This window comes from Canis lupus, chromosome 1 (assembly GCF_048164855.1).
Source record: "Canis lupus baileyi chromosome 1, mCanLup2.hap1, whole genome shotgun sequence".
In the NCBI taxonomy this organism is placed as follows: Eukaryota; Metazoa; Chordata; class Mammalia; order Carnivora; family Canidae; genus Canis; species Canis lupus.
In genome coordinates this window covers 8,871,033-8,895,235 of record NC_132838.1, presented here as the reverse complement: position 1 = coordinate 8,895,235, position 24,203 = coordinate 8,871,033, and the positions used below count along the sequence as shown (strand labels likewise).

At 39.5% G+C, this 24,203-nt stretch overlaps 1 protein-coding gene across 10 annotated transcripts in view; it reads right to left on the bottom strand.

Annotated features, from left to right (window-relative positions):
* Positions 1 to 21,660, bottom strand: part of RTTN (rotatin) — a 142,471-nt gene extending 120,811 nt beyond the window's left edge. For 5 of the 10 annotated variants that reach the window (XR_012028187.1, XR_012028186.1, XR_012028188.1 and 2 more), the window contains exons 1-10: positions 21,349 to 21,660; positions 20,828 to 21,015; positions 19,072 to 19,237; positions 18,140 to 18,229; positions 15,796 to 15,886; positions 14,088 to 14,202; positions 13,032 to 13,182; positions 8,925 to 9,090; positions 6,787 to 6,968; positions 3,971 to 4,086 (exon numbers count right to left, since the gene is read on the bottom strand). Coding sequence is in view for 6 of the 10 variants with exons in the window: in XM_072820524.1 (XP_072676625.1) it covers positions 3,971 to 4,086; positions 6,787 to 6,968; positions 8,925 to 9,090; positions 13,032 to 13,182; positions 14,088 to 14,202; positions 15,796 to 15,886; positions 18,140 to 18,229; positions 19,072 to 19,237; positions 20,828 to 21,015; positions 21,349 to 21,394 (1,311 nt within the window). In the remaining 4 variants the exon portion in view is untranslated. The remainder of the gene's footprint in view (positions 1 to 3,970; positions 4,087 to 6,786; positions 6,969 to 8,924; positions 9,091 to 13,031; positions 13,183 to 14,087; positions 14,203 to 15,795; positions 15,887 to 18,139; positions 18,230 to 19,071; positions 19,238 to 20,827; positions 21,016 to 21,348) is intronic. The other 5 variants (XR_012028185.1, XM_072820483.1, XM_072820491.1 and 2 more) reach the window with 5 other exon arrangements.
* Positions 21,661 to 24,203: the final 2,543 nt, after the last annotated feature.

Here is a 24,203-nt window from a genome sequence, read left to right as displayed (position 1 = left end):
TTTATGGATAAAAAAATCAAAGACTTGAAATAATATATTATACCTATCATAAAATATGTGTTTCTATTTTCAAGAGCTGTGTGTGTGTGTGTGTGTGTATTTTAAGGTTTGAGTTTTCCCACACACAGGTATTGGTATTAAGTAAACATCAGGGTCAGCCTGGGTGGCCCAGCAGTTTAGCTCCGCCTTTAGCCCAGGGCCTGATCCTGGAGACCCAGGATCGAGGAGTTGGACTCCCTGCTTGGAGCCTGCTTCTCCCTCTGCCTGTGTCTCTGCCTCTCTGTCTCTCTGTGTCTCTTGTAAATAAATAAAATCTTAAAAAAAAAATAAGTACACATCAGTATTTTGTTTTTTAGGTTCTAACGTCTATTCACAAGAACCAGGCAGTCTATAACAAAGTTTAATAAAACAAAGGTAAAAAATAAAATATAAAATAAAATAAATAAAATAAAATAAAATAAAATAAAATAAAATAAAAAATAAAATAAAATAAAAATAAAATAAAACAAAGGTAGACCTAGGTCAACATAACAAAAAGAGAAAAAAAATGGCAACGATGGGAATCAAAATATATTTTTGTGACTAATAAATTTTGCTTTTGCTTCTCTGACAGGAAAGCATAAATAAAAAAAGAAAGACTTAAGTTACCAGCTTACATTAATAGAAAAGACAGATTATCAGTTCTTCAAAGAAATCGGATGATAATTTTAAAACGGAAGACATAAAATGACAATTTATGATATACTGAAATGTAAAAAAGAATATGGTTTCCAAATACATGGAGACATACATATTTAAGGAAATAGTATCTAACACTCCTGAGGTTCCTATACACGTTAGTCACTCATCTGAAATATTACTTATCAAAACACTTCTTTCAAAAAAATAAAGCCGTAACTCTCAAAAATTATCTTCCCTACTGAAATTCAAATAGCAAAGAACACAGCATCTAGTAATAAAATGAATTTCTGATACACACAACATGACTGTATCTCAGAATAATCTCACTCAAAGATAGCAGACAAAAAAGCATGAGTTCATAGATACAAAATTCTAGAAAATGCAAACTAATCTACATCATGTGTATCCATGTCAAAATGTATCAAAAAACTTTTTAAAACATGTGCAGCTTATTATATGTCAATTATACCTCAATAAAGCTGTTAAAAACCCACATAAATATATATTCACACAGATATGACTAAACAATGAGAAATGTGCAAAATCTATATGAGAAAAATACTCTTAAAAGACGAACATGTAGACTTCAAGAAATAGAGCATGTTTTTCCCAAGATGTGAAGAAAATCTATAATTCAAAATCCAGAACCAATCTTTTTTAAAAAACTGACTAAGGCAGCTATATAAAAAAATGAACAAATATAGGAGCACCTGGGTGACTCAGTGGGTTAAGTGGCGACTCTTGATTTTGGCTCAGATCGTGACCTCACAGTCATGAGATGACATCCCACTCAGCAGGGAGTCTGCTGGAGATTCTCTTTCATTTCCTCCACCCCTCCCACCTTTGCTCTTGCACTGTCTCTCTCAAATCTTTTTTAAAAAATAAACAAATGAATAAAAGATTTTGCAGAGTCAAAAGCATCATTAGGAAAGTGAAAGAAAGAAAGAAAGAAAGAAAGAAAGAAAGAAAGAAAGAAAGAAAGAAAGAAAGAAAGAAGAGAAAGAGAGAGAGAGAGAGAGAGAGAAAGAAAGAAAGAAAGAAAGAAAGAAAGAAAGAAAGAAAGAAAGAGAAAGAAAGAAAGAGAGGGAGGGAGGGAGAGAGAAAGGGAGGGAGGGAGGGAGGGAGGGAGGGAGGGAGGAAGGAAGGAAGGAAGGAAGGAAGGAAGGAAGGAAGGAAGGAAGGAAAAGAAAAATCTGAGGAAATAAAAATTACAACCTGTCTTGGGAAGTCAAGGTCCTTAATATATAAAAGCTCATAGAAATCAGAACACAAGACCAATGACCCAAGAGATAAATGGATAAATGCCTGGACTGCTTATAGAAAAAGAAATGAAAATGATCTTACAAAAAGATCCTCAACTTTACTCAGAGAAGAACAAATAGCACCTCAATCCTCACTTATTTATCCAAATGGCAAAAATCTGAAGTTGGACTATAAACCCTACTGCTGAGTGTGTAGGAGAAAACACATTCTAATAAACTGCTGGTGAGTGAGTGAAATGGTACAGCCATATAGAAGAATGGGACAATATGAGGATTTAAAATACATTTACTTCTTCAAGTATAGTTGACACACAAGGTTACATTTACTTTCAGCCATACAATAGTGATTCCACAACTCTGTACTTTATGTTGTTCTTATAAGTGTAGCTACCACCTGTCACCATGCAATGCTACCATAATATCATTGATTATACTCCCTATGCTGTACTGCTGTACCTTTCATTCCCATGACTTAGACATCCCATAACTAGAAGCCTGTACCTCTCATTCCCCTTCATCCATTTTGCCCATCCCCACATCCACCCTCCCTCTGACCTTTTTTGATATAGCAATCCTAAAGAAATCTACCCTAGAGACACACTTGTACATGTATGAAATGATATATGTGCATTATTCATATTACATAATTTATATTAGCAACTGTGTCTAATAATAGGAAACTGGGTGAATAAGCAGACACTGAAACACTTGTACCCTATCCAACAGAATGATGAACACCTCCACATATGGACATGGGAAAATCTCCATACCTATTATCCTGTGCAAACAGGATATATTTTTAAGTTAAAAAAAAACAAGGTATAAAATCATATATAACATACGACCTTTTATGTGAGATGTGAGAAGAGCAATGAGAATCTACATGCTTACTTGGTTATATTTGCAGAAACTAAAATAAAAATAGAAAATACAAACCAGAGAACAGGATGACAAGGGAACATCTCTGAGTTACATGTTTATAAGGAGAAAACAATTCCCAAAAGTAAAAACAAATTAAAACAAATCTAACTGTATAATAAATTGTAACAGAAAAAAGAGTTCTTTCAAGTGACTCTGAGGCAGTTTTTTTTCCTGTATTTTTAAAAAGATTTTATGTATTTACTTAGAGAGAGAAAGAGAGAGCTCATGTGGGATGAGGGGCAGAGGGAGAGAATCTCAAGTAGCCTCTGCACTCAGCACAGAGCCTGATGTGGGGCTTGATGTCAGAACCTGAGGATCATTACCTGAACAGAGATCAAGAGTCACATGCTCAACCAACTGAACCACACAGGCACCTCTTGACCGTATATTCATAGTGAGACTTAATCTAAGTCAAAAAGAATTGCAAAGAAATCTTAGATTTTATCAGTTATTGACCACAGTGATACAAACACTACTATTCTGAAATTAGCTTAGCATGTGCTGAAGGTTAAAGCTAATAAGCAATTATGTTGATATTGCTAAAAACTAAGACTTTCTATGAGCAACAGTGTAAGTATGAGCAAAGAAATTTAAAATCAGAAAAATAGCAATTTGGACTCATTTTTTAAAAATACGTATTTCCTAGGACACCTGAGTGGCTCAGCAGCTGAGCATCTGCCTTTGGCCCAGGGTGTGATTCCAAGTGTTGAGATCGAGTCCCACATCAGGCTCCCTGAATGGAGCCTGCTTCTCCTTCTGCCTATGTCTCTGTCTCTGTGTCTCATGAAAAAAAATAAAATCTTAAAAAATACATTATTTCCTAATTACTAAAAGAAGAAAAATGATAGGACAGTAGTTATAAGGACCACACTGGCCTGTTTTTCATCCCAATATACCTCCTCCCATTATGAGAAACCAGAATCAAAAAAATAAGTAACCAGAATTTCTAGAGAAATGGCCTGTTTCAGAATGAACAAAATAAGCCTGAGACATATTGGTATGAAAGAAAGCTTTCAAAGACTAATGAGACAATGAAACAGGCTTAAAAGGATCAAAACAAAATTAAATATTATTTACCATATCCCAAGGAAAATACGGATTCTCACCATATCTACAGCAAAAAGGCTGTTGTCATCCCAGATATCGGCTGAAATTGCTTCACCAATAAGTATCATATCCTCTGCAAGCAATTCCAGAACTCTTATTATCATTTGTCTACTACCTAGGAATATAGATAGAAGAAAAAAAATTAACTTTCAAATGAACAGCTATATATCATACTGCTCAATCTTCTAGTTAGTGATACCCTCAAACTCCTATTTTCTCTTTTTATTTTTTTATGTGCTTAGAATCACTGAAAGAGACATATAGGGAAGTCACAATCTACAACCACCATTAACATTTTTGTTCCAATCACAATCCTAATTTAGCCACAAGTCCAATGCGCTCAGAAGTGAGATATTCAAAAAGAAAGTAGCAAAATCTAACAATGCCATGAGATAGGTTAAATTTTTCTAATTCAGAGACCTTTTCGTGTTACACATGTAGTATGTGACAAAGCACCAGGTTAGGTTTAAAAATGCATTCTATTAATCTCCTATTTAGTGCTAGGAGGCTACATACCCACCAAAGCAATCTCTTTTCTCCAGAGACAGAACAACAAAGGAATTCTACTATCCATAAGGCGAACATTCAGTCAAGACTTTCTGGTCCCACATACCAAAGGCCAATTTCCAATGAATAAAAGTAAAACCACCAGATCATAAGGGCCTAGATTAATTGTTCCATTAGAACAGCTGGAGCAAGTTCTCTTAGAAATCTCTTATGATATTGAACAATTACAAATTATGCAATAATTTATCACAAAAGGGCAAGAGAACATTTAGAAAAATTTATGTACCAAGATATAGCTTTATAATTATCAATCTGACTTTTTACAGCAAATTAAGAAAAGGTTAAATGCGAAATCATTTAATCTAAAACTGTTCTTCTCAGTATACCATGCAGGCAAACATATATACTTCATGATGCCAAAGTTCAGCTCTTTCTTTATTTCACATTACTAATACATGAATTAATTAATACGTGTGTCTAACTCCTGGCAGCAGAGTTATTCAGTCAGTGATAAGTTAGGGTATTTGGTTTTCCTTAGGATAAAAACATTTTTAATACTTCCCAAACATAGACCTCCATCCTGCTTCCCTCCCCATCATCTCCAACCAGGCAAAAATAAACTACGACACTTAGAAAACAACTCAAATGGGATAGATTTTATTGAGCCAGTATCAACCAAAAAAACAAATCTTATTTATCTTATATCTTGACAAGTTTATCAACTACTGAAAATGTAGAGAGTCAGAGAATAAAATATTGTTATCACTTCCAAACCTTTTTATTTTTTTATTCTTTTTTTTTTATTTATGCTATAAATTTTTTGAAACACAATACCTACAATAAACTGGTATGGAATAATTGCCAGGGAGCCCGACGTGGGACTCGATCCCGGGACTCCAGGATCACACCCCAGGCTGCAGGCCACGCCACACCGCTGTGCCACCGGGGCTGCCCCCCAAACCTTTTTATATCTCACAAACTGCTAAGTGCTTAAGGAGCATGGTCACTGGCTTCAGAAGAATCTTGGCTCAAGCCTCCGTTTTAGCTGCATGACTCTGGATAAGCTCCCAAAACACTCTGAACCTCAGTGTTCTCATTTATAAAATGGGGATGAAAGTACTAACTACCACTCATGGAAAGATAAAATGGGTTGGTGTGAGGAATGCATGAAACCACGCACACAAAGCCAGATGAGCAGGACGGGAACTCCACATAGGCTAACTGCTGTTCTAGTGAGTCTGGCAGATATTGGTCATATTGTTACTGTTCCTATCACGCTTGACTAAAATTACAACTACACGACCATATATACTTTAGTACATCTTTTTTTTTTTTTTTTTTAAGGTAGCTTTTTTGTTTTTTTTTTTATTATTATTATTTATTTATGATAGTCACACAGAGACAGAGAGAGAAGCAGGCTCCATGCACCGGGAGCCTGACGTGGGATTCGATCCCAGGTCTCCAGGATCGCGCCCTGGGCCAAAGGCAGGCGCCAAACCGCTGCACCACGCAGGGATCCCTACTTTAGTACATCTTTGAGAATTTACCCAGCATACTGAGAGAAGAGGCAACTCCAGAATGTTTGGGAGGTTTTTTTGAGTTTGGTTTTTTTCAGAAAAAGAAATTACTGCAAAGGTAAGAATCCAGTTTGGGGTTTGTTTGTTTTTCACATGTTTCACAGCTTAACCACGAACTGAGTAGGACAACTGAACAACTGTGAGAGACTCAAAAAGTTTCCAAAGAGCAAAAGCCAAAGATTTTCTTATCCCAGTCTATTCATGCTGGCCCACCTTCTTTAATTTATTATTCTGGTCACATTGTTTTTTCAGTGCTTATGTTTAAAATAGTCATACAGAAGTGGAAGTATATACAAAAAGCCATAAATGGAAGGGGATACTCTATCCAAACAATGCTCATGTCATCCACATTCACTTGGACAATATTAAGACTTTATTAAATTCTAAGAATTTGTATCCCAGGGGCGCCTGGGTGGCTCAGACAGTGAAGTATCTGCCTTCAGCTCAGGTCATGAACCGAGGGTCCTAGAATCAAGTCCCGCACCAGGATCCTTGCTCTGCTCAGCAGAGAAGTCTGCTTCTCCCTCTGCCCCTCCCCCAAATAGTGCTCACTTGAGCTTACTCTCTCTCTCTCTCCTCTCTCACATAAATAAAATCTTTATAAAAAAGCTCCTAACAAAAAAAAAGCAAGTTCCTAACACAGGTAAGTGAAAAGAAGAAAAGAGTCCCACAAAATGGACAAAACAGCGATAAATTACATAACAAGAACTATGACTTCAAAAACAGCTAACCTGTTCTTAAGAGAGGAACTGCTGATTGCAGAACGGAGACACAGAACTGGGGCAGACTGAGCTGCTGGAATTGTAGTTCCAGAGTGTCTTCGGCCTCCAGCTCAGGCAGATCTATGTGTACCACATCCAAAGGCGAATGCACAGAGATCCTAGAGTTCACAGGAGCATGACTACTACTTCCACTGTAAAATAAACAAATGATAATCCTTGAATATGGAAACAGCTCACAAAAAGGTTTACTGCATCTCTGCTGTCTGGCACATGAGAAGCCTCATGTTAGACACAACTACATTGTTTCATGCAACAATGTGGTCAGATTTGTGAAACCTTGACAAATTATAAGATTAAATTCCATAAAGATAGGTCAAAACTGTAAATGAAACCAAAAATGCACTCATATATCGCTTTTCAAAATGATGTTCTCAAAATTCCTAGAAGAGCAATCAACATTACCACTAATAATCCATTTGTTTCTAGAGAAAAGCAAGCCAATTCATAGCAAAGTTCTTCTGTAATCAACTTAGAGGCAAAACTAAATCGTTTATAGTTTCCTAGATTTTCAGTGATTTTCACCAAATGTTCTAAATAAGCCAGTGTTAGCAACTGAAGAATGCTAGAAAATGCCAGAAAAACATGAGGAGAAATGGATTACTTCATTTAGTACATTCAGCATCACATCATGATTTTGAAAATGTACCAAAAGTGGATCATCCCATATTTCATGGCTTTCTTCATAAAAAATTCTTACCTTAGGTGTCAAGTGAAGGGGTGGGGATAAAGTGCTATAGAAAGGCCTAAAACTCACATTTATAAAGGACCTCAAATTTTTTACTTTTAATGTTATCCATAATTGAAGCTGAATCCCAGATATACTAATGCTATTGAACATGTAAAACTCCCCAAATTTAATATATCTTTTGTCATTTCTTCAATTTCAACATCCCAAAATACGAAAATGAGGTGGGCTTCTCTCAAACTCTAACAAGCCCCGTGAGGATGGTGTTGAGAGAGGAGTGAGAATTTATATGCACGCAGCACACCAGATACAACTTAGAGAACAAGACAGAAAGGCTTTCCCAGAATAAAGAGAAAAACCATGCCTGACCAAGTAACTCCTACAGAAGGACTAGGAGCACAGGCTCTCAGCTCATACTGTCTCAACACCAGCCTTCCTCTTCACCAACTATATAAACTGGGGCAAGGCTCATTGCCTTTCCCAACCACGTTTGCCTGTAAAATGATGACGATGATAATACCAATGCTATTACAGGATTGTCAGGATGACAAGTAAAGGAGATAAAGCATGTATAGCACTTGGTGTAACACCAACCATGCAGCCAGCATGAATCAGTGTCAGCTTGTAGCAACAGCAGAGTCATGAGTAAATAATCAAGCCAACAGAGGAGTATTCATCTCACTGAGCATTTATTAAGATGACACCAAAAGAAGAGACTAATATGTTTATAAGATGCTGGTAGCCTAGGGATGAGGTAACACACAAACACCCATGCCAATCCCGTTAAACAAAGTTAATATATAAAAATCTATATTTACACAAATAAGTAAAAGACCATAAATTGTGCATCTTAAATGAACCTTTGTTTTATAGCCTCCAATCATTCCCTTTAATAGTAAATACTGATGCATTTAAACTATGTTTAGACTTACAAATGCGGGTTTGAAATACTATCAAAATATTATCTATCATCTAAACCTATGCTTTTAAACTAGATTGCATTCCATTTGTGGCTGATAAAAATAATTTAATAGGTCAAAATCATCAATCTTTTTTTTAATCAAATGGAAAAAAACAGAAAATACAGTTTACTATGTAGCACAGGGAATCAAGGGAGTATTTTGTGAACACCTTATTTTGGCAGGAATACACACACAGCGTACAAACACACAAACATACCTATACACACACATAAGAACATACATCTGTGTACTGAGTATTGAGTTAAAACTAAGATTATTTCTTACTGTGGCTCACAGTCAAAAAAAGTATGAAAACCACTGGTTCAACACAAGGCCAATACCTGTGGTAATATTCCAAAAGAAAAGATAGAGAAAAATATTAATCTCCCTCTGAAACCAAAACACACATGCACAAGTTAACTGGGCATTTCAACGGTCACCTGGAAGACACAGCATCCCAATCCTGGCCATCTCCTCTGGGTCGCTGGCCTGTGCGTCCAACCACAGAAGGCCGGGGGCTACTGCTTCCCAGAGAAGGATTCTGAGAATGATGAATAACTCTAACTTCATGACAGTATGACAAAGAAGAATTCTGGGAAACTGTATCTAAGAGGAAAAAAATAAAATAAAATTATCCCTCAATAGCAACAAATTATGATTACGGAATTTTTATGTCATTCTTCCAAAAAAACATTAACAAAGTTAAGATGTTTTGTAAAAACACTTCTATTGGGGTAAAAGTAAAGATCAACCTTTTTGAAGTATTCACTTAGCACATTTAGATTTATATCTAAGTGACCTGATTATCTCTAGCCTTCAAGCCAGCACTATTGACTTGTAACATTCAGGACTGCCAAAGCAAAATAGCAGGTCATGCACTCCGCTGCTCACAACTCTACGAGAAACCCTACCTCAAACCACATGTAAAAATGAACTCAAAAAGAATCAACAACCTAAATATAAGAGTTAAAACCATAAGCTCAAAATAAATAAATAAATATTTTTAAAATTTTTTAAATTTAAAGATAAATAACTAAATAAAAACCATAAACTCTCAGTAGAAAATATAGAGGTAAATCTTCACGATCTTGGATTTGGCAATAGATCCTTAAACATGAAACCAAAAGCACAACCAAAGAAAACAAAGATAAATTGGACTTCATCAAAATCAAAAACCTTTGGGAACCTGGATGGCTCAGTGGTTGAGGTCTGCTTTGGCTCAGGTCATGATCCCAGGTTCCTGGGATCAAGTCCCGCCTCTTCCTCTATATCTCTGACCCTCTCTGTATGTCCCTCATGAATAAAATCTTAAAAAAAAAATTTAAAAAAAAAAAACTTTTATGCATCAAAGGACATTATGAAGAAACTGAAAACCTATAGAGTGAGAACAAATACCTACAGATCATAGATCTAAAAAAGACTTTATAATCAGGATATATAAAGAACTCCTAAACTCAACAATAAATAAATAAATAAACCACCATGGGTGCCTGGGTGGCTCAGTTGAGCTTTCGACTCTTGATTTCAGCTCAAGTAATGATCTCAGGGTCAGGAGATCTAGCCACTTGTCAGGCTCTGAGCTGAGTGGAGTCTGAACGACGAGCAGGAAGAGGGGCAGAGAGAGGAGACTCCACCTGCTAAGTGGGGAGCCCGACGCAGGGCTCGATCCCAGGACCCTGTGATCATGAACTGAGCCAAAGGCAAACACTTAACACATTAAGGCACCCAGGCACCCAGGGCAAAGGACTTTAAAAGACATTTCTCCAAAGAAGATACACAAATGGCCAATATGCATGTAAAAAGTCAATAGGAAATCACCCACTAGTCATTAATGAATAGTCTGTAGGGAAATACAAATCAGAACCATAGTGAAATACCACCTCACACCTACTAGGATGACTGTGATTTTTAAAAGGGAAAGTAACAAGTGTTGGTGGCATGTGAAGAAACTGGAAGCATCATAGGTTGCCAGCTGGGAAGTAAAATGAGGCAGCCACTGTGGCCAACAGGTTGGTGGTTCCTCAGATGGCTATATGTAGAATGAACATATAACCCAGCAATTCCACTCTCAGGTATACCCAACAGAACTGAAAACAGGAGCTCAAACAGATGTGCCGATGTTCACCAAAACATTATTCATGAGAGCCAAAAGGCGAAAACAACTCACATGCCCATCAACAGGTAAATGAATGAGCCAAATGTGGCATTATCCATTCAGTGGAACATTATCCGTAAAAAGGAATGAAGTTCTGACACAGCTGAAGCATGGATGAACCTTGACAACATGATGCTCAGTGAAATCAGCCAGACACAAAAGGACAAATGCATGATTCCACTTGTAAGAAGTACTAAGAACAGACAAATTTAGAGACCGATTGTAGAAGAGAGGTTATCAGTGGCTGCAGAGGGAAGGGGACATGGGGAACATGGCTAAATGGTCACAGAGCTTCTATTTAGGGTGATGAAAACTGTTTGAGAACAGATAATGGTGATGGTTGCACAAGACTATGAATGCAATTAATGCCAATAAAACTGCATAGTTCTAAATGGTTACGATGGCATACTTTATGCAATACATATTTTACCATAATTTTTTTCAAGACTTAAGTAAAATAAAGGTATCTGCAGAGGAAAAAAAGTTCTCCAAGAGCGTCTCACTGCACTACAAAGAAAATATGAAATGCTTACTAAGGGGATCCCTGGGTGGCTCAGCGGTTTAGCGCCTGCTTTTGGCCCAGGGCGCGATCCTGGAGTCCCGGGATCGAGTTCCGCATCGGGCTCCTGGCATGGAGCCTGCTTCTCCCTCCTCCTGTGTCTCTGCCTCTCTCTCTATGTCTATCATAAAGAAAGAAAAGAAAGAGAAGAGAAGAGAAGAGAAGAGAAGAGAAGAGAAGAGAAGAGAAGAGAAGAGAAGAGAAGAGAAGAGAAGAAAGGCTTACTAAGATGTACAAATCTGAACACACTCTGGCCCCTGGTTACCTCTCTGATCTCACCCCATCCCCTCTCTGTGCCCCATTCCCTGCTCACTCTACTCCACTCACCACACCAGCCTGGTTTGCTGTTCCTCAGGCAGGTCACCTCATTTCTGAGGCCCCCAATCCTCCAGGAATACTGTCCCTGCAGCTCTTCAAATAGATGGTTCCTTCTCACCCTTCAGGTCACCTCCTCTGAGAGACTCTCTCCGCCCATCCTATCCAGGTAAGCCACGTTTCCCTGGTCACCTTCGGTCATACCACCCTTCCTATTTCCTTTAAGCACTTCTCATCTGAAACGAACTTGTTTACTCATTTATTTCCTATTCCCAACCTTCTCATGGATAAGCTCAGAAGGGCAGGCACATTATCTGCTTTGTTCAGTGTTAACCCCCCTAGAGACTAGAACATCAGTTGGCATATAGCTAGTAATAGATAAACATTAATACATGAATAAATCTTCAAAGATACTATTTTAATCAACAGTATAACTCTTAATTCTGATGAAATATGGGGTACCTACAGCTCTCTGTTATCAGTCATTCAGAAAACGCTCTATTTCAAGAATGTTAATGAAGAACTCAATGCCCTCTGAGACCTATAATAAAGTTAATGTACAGCATAAGTATTCAAGTGGTATAGAATCAGGGAAACTCTGAACAGAATAGGGATTAATTGTGAAGCATGATGACAAATCACTGTAACTTAATATTCAACTTTCAATGAATAAGTGCATAGAATTCCTAAATTATAAATACTGTTTCGACAAAGCCAGTCTAGTGCTTTATTTGGCCATTAGGTGGTGCTTTCTTCCTTAAAAGTCTGGCACTGCTATCATATAATAAATGAACTACATCGCAAGTTGCATAAAAATAGTTTTCATAAAATACAAACCCGGGGCATCTGGCTGGCTCAGTCACTACAGCATGTAATTCTTGATCTTGGGGTTGTGAGCTCAAGCCCATGTTGAGTGAAGAGATTTTTTTTTTTTTAAGATTTTATTTATTTATTCATGAGAGACACAGAGAGATGCAGAGAAAGAGGCAGAGACACAAGCAGAGGGAGAAGCAGGCTCCATGCAGGGAGCCCGACGTGGGACTCGATCCCCAGGTCTCCAGAATCACGCCCTGGGCCAAAGGCAGCGCTAAACCACTGAGCCACCCGGGCTACCCTGAAGAGATTATTTTAAAATAAATTAAGTAAAATATACCAAAGGTTAAAAACTATTAACAAAATACAAATTGTTATTCTTCAAACCAAACAATCTATTAATACAAATAACTTTCCAAAATGTTCAAGGTCCCAAATGAATAGCTGAACTCAAAATTCTAGTTCTTAGTTCCCAACAGCACTATATGCCTAAGAGAAAAGAAAAACATCTTGCAAATGGCTCTTACCAAAAAAGAGGATGGGATTATGAGTGGTTCTGTCATTCACACAATTGGTTTTCAAAGATGATCATTTGATTACATTTAAGAATAAGGAGTTTATATTGTGAAAATCTATACAGTAAATATAATACTCAAAAAATCTGCAAATACCATCAATGACTAATGAACAAACAAACATAAATACCTTCTTTACTGGAGAAAAAACCTGGATCTCGGTGAAAGTTAAGTCTGTTTCTTAAGTATGTGCACAGCTGCTGCAAGCAGGACACTGACTGTAATGCCAGGCGATGTCTTCCATCTCCACCAAAGGCCAGTTTCAACAGAGATAAAAGGCTCTGAAATAAAGAAGAGCAATGAAAGTCATCAAGGGAAGATGGATGTGGAATTCAAGTAAGGTCAAATGAACCACCAAAGGAAATAAAGTAACTTGCAAAATATTTTTAAGACCAAGAAATGGAAACAGGCAAAAATGACTTAGCATAAAGCAAAAGATGGGACAAAGCAAGAAAATAAAATTTAAATAGACAAGTCAGTGTTTTATCTAAAATCTGTTAGTTGAGTTGCTATTCTGAAAGAACACATGAATTATTCCCCATTAAGTTACACAGTACTTTTTAAAAATCACAGCAAGCCTTCTGCAACTCTAAATCATTTTTGCCACATTTTGGCAATGAACAGCTTTTCCTCTGCTGTCTTTTGACAATGGCAATAGTATGTAGTAATAGCTGCCATTCAGAAGCATGCAGTCCAGCCCTGGGATGGTGAGTGAGGTGCTAAGGTATTACTAGAGGCTATAGATATGCCAGGATCCCAGATGCAGGATCCCCAGCTCTACTGTACAAACAATAGACTAGATTGCAAAGAATTCATCTGAACTGCTCACTATGACCTTATTTCCACAGCATCTAGCACTGCCTGACCTATCCTCGATACTCAAAAAGCAATGCTATTCTCACTGTTAGGAAGGGTTACTATGGCCCAATCTCAATTTCCAAAGTCCATTCTCCCATTTAGGTGACTCATAAAGGGTAAATTCAAGGTGCTCAAACTGCATATGTCAAATGAGACTACCTCCTATCAGAAGAACTACCACCATTCAAAGAAGTTTCAGAAACTGAATACTTCATTTTTTAAATACAGTAAATTACTTCCTAAGGACTGACTTCTGCTTTTGCAAAATTTGTTTCATTGTAAAAAGTTCTCTATTTCAAAATCTAAAACAATTACAGAGCATACGTACCTGAACAATTTTTGGCCTTTGAAGGAAAATTTCAGCAGGAAAGTCTTGCATGATAACGTCCTTCAGTAGCTCACAGGTGTTCCAAATTAAAGTATGGTTACTACTTCTTAAAGAGCTACAAAAAAAAATACCATTTTTTTTTAAGATTTTATTTATTCACTTGACAGAGAATAAGGAGAGTGGCAAGCAGAGGCAGAGGGAGAAGCAGGCTCCCCACTGAGCAGAGAGCTCAACACGGGGCTCGATCCCAGGACCCCGGGATCACTACCCAAGCCAAGTCAAAGGCAGACACTTAACTGACTGAGCCACTCAGGCACCCCTCATTATTTATTTTTAAAAAGAATTATCTATACCAGAGTCTAAGTAACCTAGTGGCATAATGACTCTATTAACAGTTCTTCAGGTTGAGACCTGAGACTGAGACTTCACTTCTCCCGGGAAGCCTTCCTACTAGATCTTTTTCCTAATCAAGAACTCTGGGATAGGTCCTTCCTCCACATGCTTATAACTGGTGCTCTGGCAACTTCATGTTGATGCCTTTCTATCCCCTACTAGACCTTCCTCAAGAGCAAGCACTACACGGTATCCACCATTGTATGCAAAGACTATCAACAGTGCTACAAAATGAAATCAAGGAAGTCAAAGGGCACAGAATGCAATGAAATCTGCTAAATGAATTAGAAAGTAAGACAAAAAATATTATAGCAAATATATAGTTAAATTCTAGAAATTAAATTCCTTACCACTCTTCCTTTGTGGAGTGAATCAAGCTGGGATTCTTCTCTTATCCCAAACAGAGGACAGCCCTCAGGTAATATGTGCCCACCTAGGGATTCAGCAATCATTTACCTCCCACCTGAAGAATCCACACTGCCTCTCTCAGACCAGCTCCAGTCCACACCATCCAGAAGTGTGCCCTAGAAGTCATAATCTCTTCCATGAGGCCTGATTCAGAGCTGACCTCAAAACCACCTCTGCCCCCTGCCCAAGTATACTGTACACTTCTTCAATATGTTGATCCAAGAGAATTTACTGATGCCTTGGAAGTGCCAGCACCATGGCACGCCAGGGTGGCTCAGCAGTTGAGCATCTGCCTTTGGCTCAGGGCATGATCTCGGATTCCCAGGATAGAGTCCCACATCCCGCTCCTTGCATGGAGCCTGCTTCTCCTCCCTCTGCCTGTGTCTCTAATGAATAAATAAATAGAATCTTAAAAAAAAAAAAAAAATACTCGATACTCAAAAGGAAGTGCTAGCATCAAAATACATTTAATAGCATCCAGCTGTTTACTTAGTCCTAACTCTAGCAAGTTGGTCTCTATATTGTCCACTGGATATGCTGTCCACTAAAAAAGACTGCATTTTAAAAGACTGCATTTATGTTTAATTTTTTCCCAGTTTTATTAGCCAAGAACATAAGTAATCAGAGAATCTGGTCAATAAGAGAGGACTCATGCCACCAAAAAATATACAAGATTCCAACCACAAAAAAAAAAAAAAAAAAAGGATGTGTAGCCTGATAAGGGCAAACAGGAATTTTTCTGGCCTGCTTTTTGAAACAGTGAAAAATCATTCATATATTCCCATTACTACCTTTCATAGCCACTTAGTATTTTTTTTTCTTGGTGAAAATGTACAGTAATACTTTTTTCTTGGTGAAAATGGCTATAAATGAACCAAAATAACCTGACACACATTAGGTACCATACCTTTCATTAGAGGAGAGAACATGTCTATCTGTTGTAGTCAGGGGTAGCCAAGGAAACGTAGAAAACTTCAAACACTTCACAGTCTGATTCACTGTTAATGCAACAGCAAAATTTATGGGATCAAAGACAATGTTGACAGACTCACAATGCAAAAAGTAAGGCTTTACCCTGAAAACAATCCCTCAAATAAAGCTACATCTTACAGTAACCTCAAATATACCAAACAAGGTCAGCTGCAAATCTGTTCCCTAACAGGATAAATAAGAGAGCTCTATTTTCATAATTTACAGAGAATCCATGTATTATTAGAAGGGCATTAAACACAAAACAATATCGAATGACATTTAAAGTTTCTATTACATTTTCTGTTTTACCCTGTGGCTAACCAGAACACAAAGCTTAAATTTAACATAAAAGGAACTGGCATTTGGAGATCGTTAATCGTAGAAATTAAATATGATATAAACATAATCATATACTATATTTAATTACTCATGATCAAATATCCTAAGTGGTGTTAGATGTTAAAACTTCTTTGAAAATGACTTGAAGACCATAAGGTTGAAGATCAAATCTCAGCACTCAAGATTAAAAGAAATCTGAGAAACCAACAATTTCAAACTACTCGATTCAAATTATTTTTTAACAGCCCTTATATTGTACAAGGTGGCAATGCTGAGAAACAGTATCTAGTATCTACATAATCTCTTCCAAGTGGCAAATATTCTTTCTGCCAAATGCTTTGAAAAGAGCACGAAATCTCTGCATTTAGATAACAGCATTATTAAACACACAAATATAGCACAGTTGTTTCTTTCAAAAGTGCTAACATCCAAGCAGGATTTACTCTCTAACAGAAAAGTAAGGGCAGGGTGGAGGGAAGGACAGACTTATACAGCACACAAAAAGATGTATCCAAAATAAGGTGTATCATCAATCCACAAACTGCAATTCCCATGACAAAATATTACCATCTCAATGATCCCTAATGTTTTCAACAGCTGTACTCAAGTGCCCACCTCCCCAGCCCTGGACATACTCTCTCCCTTCCGGTGTCTCTTACTGTCACTCAATGAAACCTCTTAATCAGAAACACAAAGAAACTACCATTTCCAAACCAAAGCTGCCTAACAAGCCTAACAGAACTTTTACAGAAAGAGTTATTCAACCAGAGAATTTCTATGAAACTTTTTAGTAAGAGAGCTTCCAAACAGAGTTAAAGTGAATACTTGACATGAGCAGATATGGACGCAACATTTTCAACTGTGCAGGTAATAAACTGTTTCGGTACATGCTTATTTCATCATTCCCTAAGTGCAGCACCCAGAACGAAGATTTTATCCTTTCTAAGCCTCAGTGCCTTCATCAGTCAAATGGGATAGTAACTATCAAGTTCACTGGGACTCCAATGAAGATTCATTCATTCATTCAAAGAATACATACTGAATGCCTAATATGTTTTTGGCATTGTTCTGTGCATTGGGGATAAAGCAGTGTACATAGCTACCATTTAGCATTTTTTTTTTTTAAGATTTTATTTATTTATTCATGAGAAGACACACAAAGAGAGAGAGGCAGAGGCACAGGCAGAGGGAGCTGCAGGCTCCATGCAGGGAGCCTGACGTGGGACTCGATCCTGGGTCTCCAGGATCAGGCCCTGCACTGAAGGTGGCGCTAAACCGCTGAGCCACCTGGGCTGCCCATATCATTAAGCTTTTAACAACAGAGACAAACAAGAGGTACATAAATATGTAATTTCAGATCATGATATACGTCAGGAAGAAAACTAAACATAGGCAGTAAGTGATCCCTGGCTAGATAGAGTTCTCAAAAGGTCTCTGAGGAGGCGACATGGGAGCAGAGACATGAAAAGACCTAGATGAGATTCCAGGGAGAGCAAGAGAGGCTCTAAACCAGAACACTTCAATTAGCTAGATGCTGGGATAAAGATAAATGAATGAATGAATGAATGACTGAATGAATAATGAAGAAACCAAAACAATCCTGAGACTTCAGCTTGAGTAACTGGAAGAAGAGCATCACTTAGTGAGCTGGAGAATAATTAACATGATATATATATAGTGCATGGCACAGTTCCTCACAAGTCTGTGTTCGGTAAGCCCTGAGTACTGCCACCATTCCCACCCTCCTATACTGTTGCTCAAATGCAGTTAGAATAACATAAAATTCTACCCTTTAAACTCTGTATCTTTAATTTGAGGAAACAAACATTCAGTTTAGTGCTGAAATATTCCAGTCTAACCACAATAAGGAACAATAAGGAAAAGTACATTAATTTCTGATTTACCAGATTAACAGGATCTACTTCTCTATACATACACACCCATTGGTCGTGGAGACACTTCCATCTGCTGGAGATTACTTTTGTCTTTAGGAAAATATCCTATTAAGATTTCAGGTTGTTGTGGCATTTCTGATAAGAAAATACATATCACCATATTAATGGCTCCTTATTTGTTAAAAGTGAAATTTACTCTTTTCAAATTTTAAACTTACTTTTCAATCATTTTAAAAACTAGAAAAATAAGTTTTTTTTCTCTGAGGAGTCTTCCTACAGAGGAAAAAAATGTAAATGCTGAGTCCGTTTTTAATGGGGAAAGGGGGTTCCCTGTCTCTTTTATGGTTCAGCAAATACAACTATTTGTTAGAATGAAAACATCTACAATGTACATAAAGAACCTGCTACAAAGTATTTATTCAAGAGGATCCTTAGTCCATCCCCCTCCACCCTCTTACTCTTATTAGGTAGTTTCTGACTACTTCAACTTTAATTAACACCTTTAAGGAAAAAGTTGTCGGACACAAAGCAGTCAGGCACTATCTTTCAATATCTTTGATGACTCTCTGTCACATGGGATTGTGACATGTGATTGATGAACACCAGTTCAGTTGCAATAACAATGGGAACACAGTATTGTTATTACTGTTATTGTTGAAGATTTGTTACTATCGTAGGAATAATCTGTCAAACTAGCCTAAGGAAAAGAAAATCTCTGGCATCTTTTAGGCCCCTTTACCAAAAAAAAAAAAAAAAAAAAAAAAAAAAAGGCAATAAATACGTATGTATCATCCCCTGAATAACTGTAGAAAAAGGGGAAAAGGTCAAGCTCAAGTAAGTAAGTTAATGAGAGAAAAATAAGTTGGGTGAGAGGATCTTTTTTATTTTAACCTAAGATCCCTTTCCTTAGAATTTACCACTAGAACCAATATATTTGTATTTTAACAGAATGCAACAGATTGATTCCAATGAATTACCAGTTTGTTTGGTTTGGTAAGATGCAGCATCTACTGAAGGAAGAATAAAAAGTCCATCCAGAATGCCATCAATTTCAGCCTGTAGATTTGGCTCCACATTACAACGAAGTTTAGATAAGAATTCGACAGCACCAAGATCAATCAAGTGCTGGACTGCTGGGGGATACTGAAAGAATAAGAGAAGAGTCTTGAGAATAACTCCATATATCAAAATTTCTACACTTTATTCTACAGCAAGAAAAACATGAAATTATTTTTAGTATACTAAATGCTCCTTTTATGAAAAATAAATCTTGGGACACCTGGGTGGCTCAGCGGTTGAGCATCTGTCTGCCTTTGGCTCAGGGCGTGATCCTGGGGTCTTGGGATCGAGTCCCACGTCAGGCTCCCTATAGGGAGCCTGCTTCTCCCTCTGCCTGTGTCTCTGCCTTTGTCCATGTCTCTCATGATTAATAAATAAAACCTTTAAAAAAATAAAACTAAATTTAAAAAATAAATCTTGCATTCCTATACCCAAAAGTAAAGAGCTTCCATGTACAAGACATAGATTCAGAGACATACATAAACCATGTGGTAACATTTAGGAGAGAAAAGCCCAGACGCTGAGCACGAGACATGCACACTGTAAAATGTTACTTATTCAATGGATCACCTCTCTCCTCGGACTCTCACCCTATCCTTTCCTATTTCCAGCCAAAGAATGCCCAAGTCACATAAATCTTAGGACTCATAGTGACTTACAGTTTTGAAAGATCACACTTGCACTTCTGACATTTGACCCTGACAACTACTCTCAAGACAGGCTGAGGTACACAAATCTGAAAAACAGGTATGGAAAAATACAATTTCAGGGGATCCCTGGGTGGCTCAGTGGTTTAGAGCCTGCCTGTAGCCCAGGGCGTGGTCCCAGGGTCCTGGGATCAAGTCCCACGTCGGGCTCCCTGCATGGGGCCTGCTTCTCCCTCTGCCTGTGTCTCTGCCTCTCTCTCTCTCTCTTTCTCTCTCTCACTCTCTCATGAATAAATAAATAAATAAAATCTTAAACACACACACACACACAATTTCAGGGGCGCCTGGGAGGCTCAGTGGGTTAAGCATCTGCCTTGGGCTCAGGTCATGATCTCAGAGTCCTGGGATGGAGCCTGCTGCTCCCCCTGCTAGTGCGCTCGCTCTCTCTCGCTCTCTCCGACTCAAATAAACAAATAAAATCTTTAAAACAATAAGAAAAGGAAAAAAAAATGCAATTGCATATTCATTAACCATGGTCTGTAACGTTAACACGTCCTCTTTCATACAGACACATGTAACTTTTAATATGCAAAACAAAACACAAGGAAAAACGCAATGACAAATACCAACTTCCAAAAAGGATTCCAAAAATCAGAACACGCCAGCACGCAGGAGTTATTTCAGTAGAGACAATGTGGGAGCTTCAACATTAGAAATAAGAGAAGAGGAAGGTGAGCATTAGACTCAGGAGAACTCAAATCCAACAGCTCCAGTTGTTTTAAAAAAAAAAAAAAAAAGTTCGAATTATTTAACTTTCAAAAAAGGCTGCCGTTAAACGACTACCAAACACCCGCTCTTCCGATTTCTTTTCTTTTTTTTTTAGATTTTATTTACTGATTCACGAGACCCAGAGAGAGACACAGGCAGAGGGACTCCGAGGCGGGGCTGGATGGCGGGGCTTGATCCGGGCCGGATCAGGCCCTGCGCCTCCCAGGCGGCCCCCGACGTTGTCTGAAGACGACCCCACCTTCACCAATCTGTTCAACAGGCTGAGAACCTCCTCCTTCATGGGAACGGTCGGGAAGTTGAACCAGGCCAGCAGACGCAGGAAGAGCGGCTGGTCCTGCACCACGTCCTCGCAGCCGAGCAGGCCGAGCTCCAGCTTGCACAGGATGCTCCGCAGCGCGCGCTCGCGGATCTCCGCCAGCTGATGCCCTGCCGAAGGACCGCGCAAGGCTATTGCCCGCGGCAGGGACCGCCCGGCTCACCCGAGCCCCCAGGCAGGCACCGACGCGGGCACCGCGCGCGGGGGGCGAGCAAACCGCCGCGCGCTTGTCACAGGCCGGCGCCGGGCCTCGGGGCTGACTCCACACCGAGGCCGACCGGGGTCCCGGGGGGGGGGGGGGGGGGCGGGGGCACGCCCCGGGCAGGTGGGGACCAGGGGGAGCCTGCTCGCGGCGGCCCGGCCTCCAAAACGTTACGCGGCCATTCACAGCGAGTGGCCTCGACAGGAGGGCGGCGGGGGCGAGGGCCACCTCAGCCTGTTACCGAGTTTCCTGATGAGCCCCGTCAAGACCGCGTCGTCCCGCTCCATCGCCGCCGCCGGAGAATTAAACCGCCGCGCCACAGCGTCCGTCTACAATGACTGTCCCCATGGAAACCCGGGCGGTCCGGCTGTGAGTTCCGCAATACCGCACACAACCACCAGACGAACGGGACGCATCCCGTAAGCGCCTGCGAGGCCCCGCGCCTCCAACAGAAGCTTACGGTCTCTCTGTAATCGCTACTTCGCAATCCCCAGACAGCCGTCTTTGTCGTAAGAACTGGAAAGAACCGGGCGACGAGCAGGCAGTAGAACCCGCCCCGGCCGCGGTGCACGTCGGGAGTTGTGGTCTTCGCCCATTGGTGCTCCCCTCCCGGAATTCCGGGCCCGCCACGGCACCCCGCCCTTCCTGGGGTTCCGGCCTCCCTGCGCGGGCTGCGACGCGCGGGCTGCGGGGTCCTGGCACGTCCCGCCCTGGCCCGCGCACCTGCTCTGCCCCGCACACACCCACACGCTCCTGCACACCCGCCCTGGGCCTGCACACCCCCCGCACCTGGACCAAAAACCCGAATTCTCGGCTCCTAGAACTTTACAGCTTACAACGCAAAGTCGGGGTGGGGGGGCTCCCCCCCCCTCCTTACCTGTAAAATGTCCCTGCAAAAGCAAGCAGTGTCCTTGGATACCCAGGGGCATTATAAACAAGCAAGTCACAAAAGGAAAGGCAGGCAGGAGGAAATAAAAGAACAGAGAGGAAAAAAGGTGGTAGAAAAACAAAATGGGGGAGGGGCGGGGGAGGGGTATGAATTAATATTTGAACCCCACCATGCTGGGCTTTTGCACTGAACAAATGGGGGGGGGGATTCTGAACGATGGTAAGAGCAACAACAACAGAATTAAGTGTGTAAAAGGATTTGCATTTTGGAGAGCATTTTCTCTGACGGGTGTTTTTAATTTCCCTTGGCAGGGATGTCAAGGCAGGCATAATATCCATTCCTATTTTGCAAAAAAAAAAAAAAGGAGCTTAAAATCAGAGAAGTTCCTCACCCACCGTCACATCAACTAGTAAGTGGCCGGTTGAGGGCCTGACCTTCATTTTCTTTGTAACATTATTAGGACTTTGCTGCTTCTGCAAGGTGTGTAGGCTAGAGAGTGGGGATATTGGAGCTGGATCTTGAAGGATAAGTAGGACTTTGTCTGCCAGGCAAAGACCTGGGGTAAGGGAATTCCTGCCAGAGGAAACAGTACATGCAAAGCAAGAGTCAGAATGGGTCAGTCAGGGTCAAGGAAAGAGCGACACTATGTGGACAAACGACCTCTGGGAGGAAGATAGGGAAGTAAAGGGGCTGCTAGCAGGCTGGTTACGCTCCATTGTCCCTCTCTGGTGAATGGAAGACAGCAGTAGGACATTGGAGAGTGGAAGGAAAAAGAGATGTGGATATTTAACCAGTGTCCCACCGGCCCATACCTAAGCCTCCACGGCCAAGATGCTAACAGTGGCTGCATTCTTCAACTCCCAGGTAAGAGCTCTTGATGGATCCTGTGCCAAATGGACCAAGAAGTGAAAACAGTTATACCAGCTGAGAGGTTTCTGTAGTTATCCAAGCATGAAGGCTGTGGTTGGGGATTTCAAGTATCAAGGTCAAAATACACATGACAGTTCAGAGAAATCATGGAAATAACTTTTCAAAGATATTTCTAAGACGAAAGTCTGACATGATGAGAAATTGAGGATGTCAGTGCGGAAGGGATGATAATACCGTGGGAGAAAAATAAATTACAGTTGACTCTTGATCAACATGGGTTTGAACCACACGGATCCACTTACGCACAATTTTTTTTCAATAAATATAGTACAGTACTGTAGGTGTATTTTCTCTTCCTTATGATTTTCTTAACATTTTCTTTTCCGTAGCAGCCTATATTATAAGAAAACATTGTATACTACCTAGAATATACAATGTATGTGTTCATCGACAATTTCTCATCTGTAAGGCTTCATGTCAACAGTAGTTGGTAGTTAAGTTTCTGGAGAATCAAAAGTTATATGTGGATTTTTGACGGCACTAAAGTCAAACAACAAAACCCTGTGTTGTTCAGGGATCAACTAGAATTTAAAACAGGCATGTTGCAAGTAAGAGGGAGGAGGTCAAAAATGAAACAAACGGTTTCTTTTTTTAATGAGGTGTGATGGACATTTAACATTATATCAGTTTCAGGTGTACAACATGGTTTGACATCTGTGTACACTTTGGAAATGATCAACCATGACCATGGTATGTTTAGTAGGCAGCCATCCATCAAAAATGGTTTTGTTTATGTTGCTTTTATTTTCTAATTTTTTTTATTTTTTTTATTTATTTATTTTTTTATTTATGATAGTCACAGACAGAGAGAGAGAGGCAGAAACACAGGCAGAGGGAGAAGCAGGCTCCATGCACCGGGAGCCCGACGTGGGATTTGATCCCGGGTCTCCAGGATCGTGCCCCCGGGCCAAATGCAGGCGCCAAACCACTGCACCACCCAGGGATCCCTTATTTTCTAATTTTTATTGTTGTTGAGTGTGTATTATTTTAATGATTAGACAAAATCACTACATCCTGCTATTACATTCAAAGCAATTATGGCTCATTTTTCTATTAGACCAAGTATTGATTTGTCAATTTTTCTCCAAAAAATCAATCTTCAATTTATTCTGCAAGAAAGAATACTCACACTCTAATGTATTTACTGTACTTTTATTTATTATCAGTAACTTTCTTATTCTTTTCTTAGGTTTGTTTTGCAGTCACTTCTCACTTCTTGAGCTGAAGGTTTTGTTGTTTGTCTTCATTCTTTCTTATTTAGCTATAGAGAATTTCGT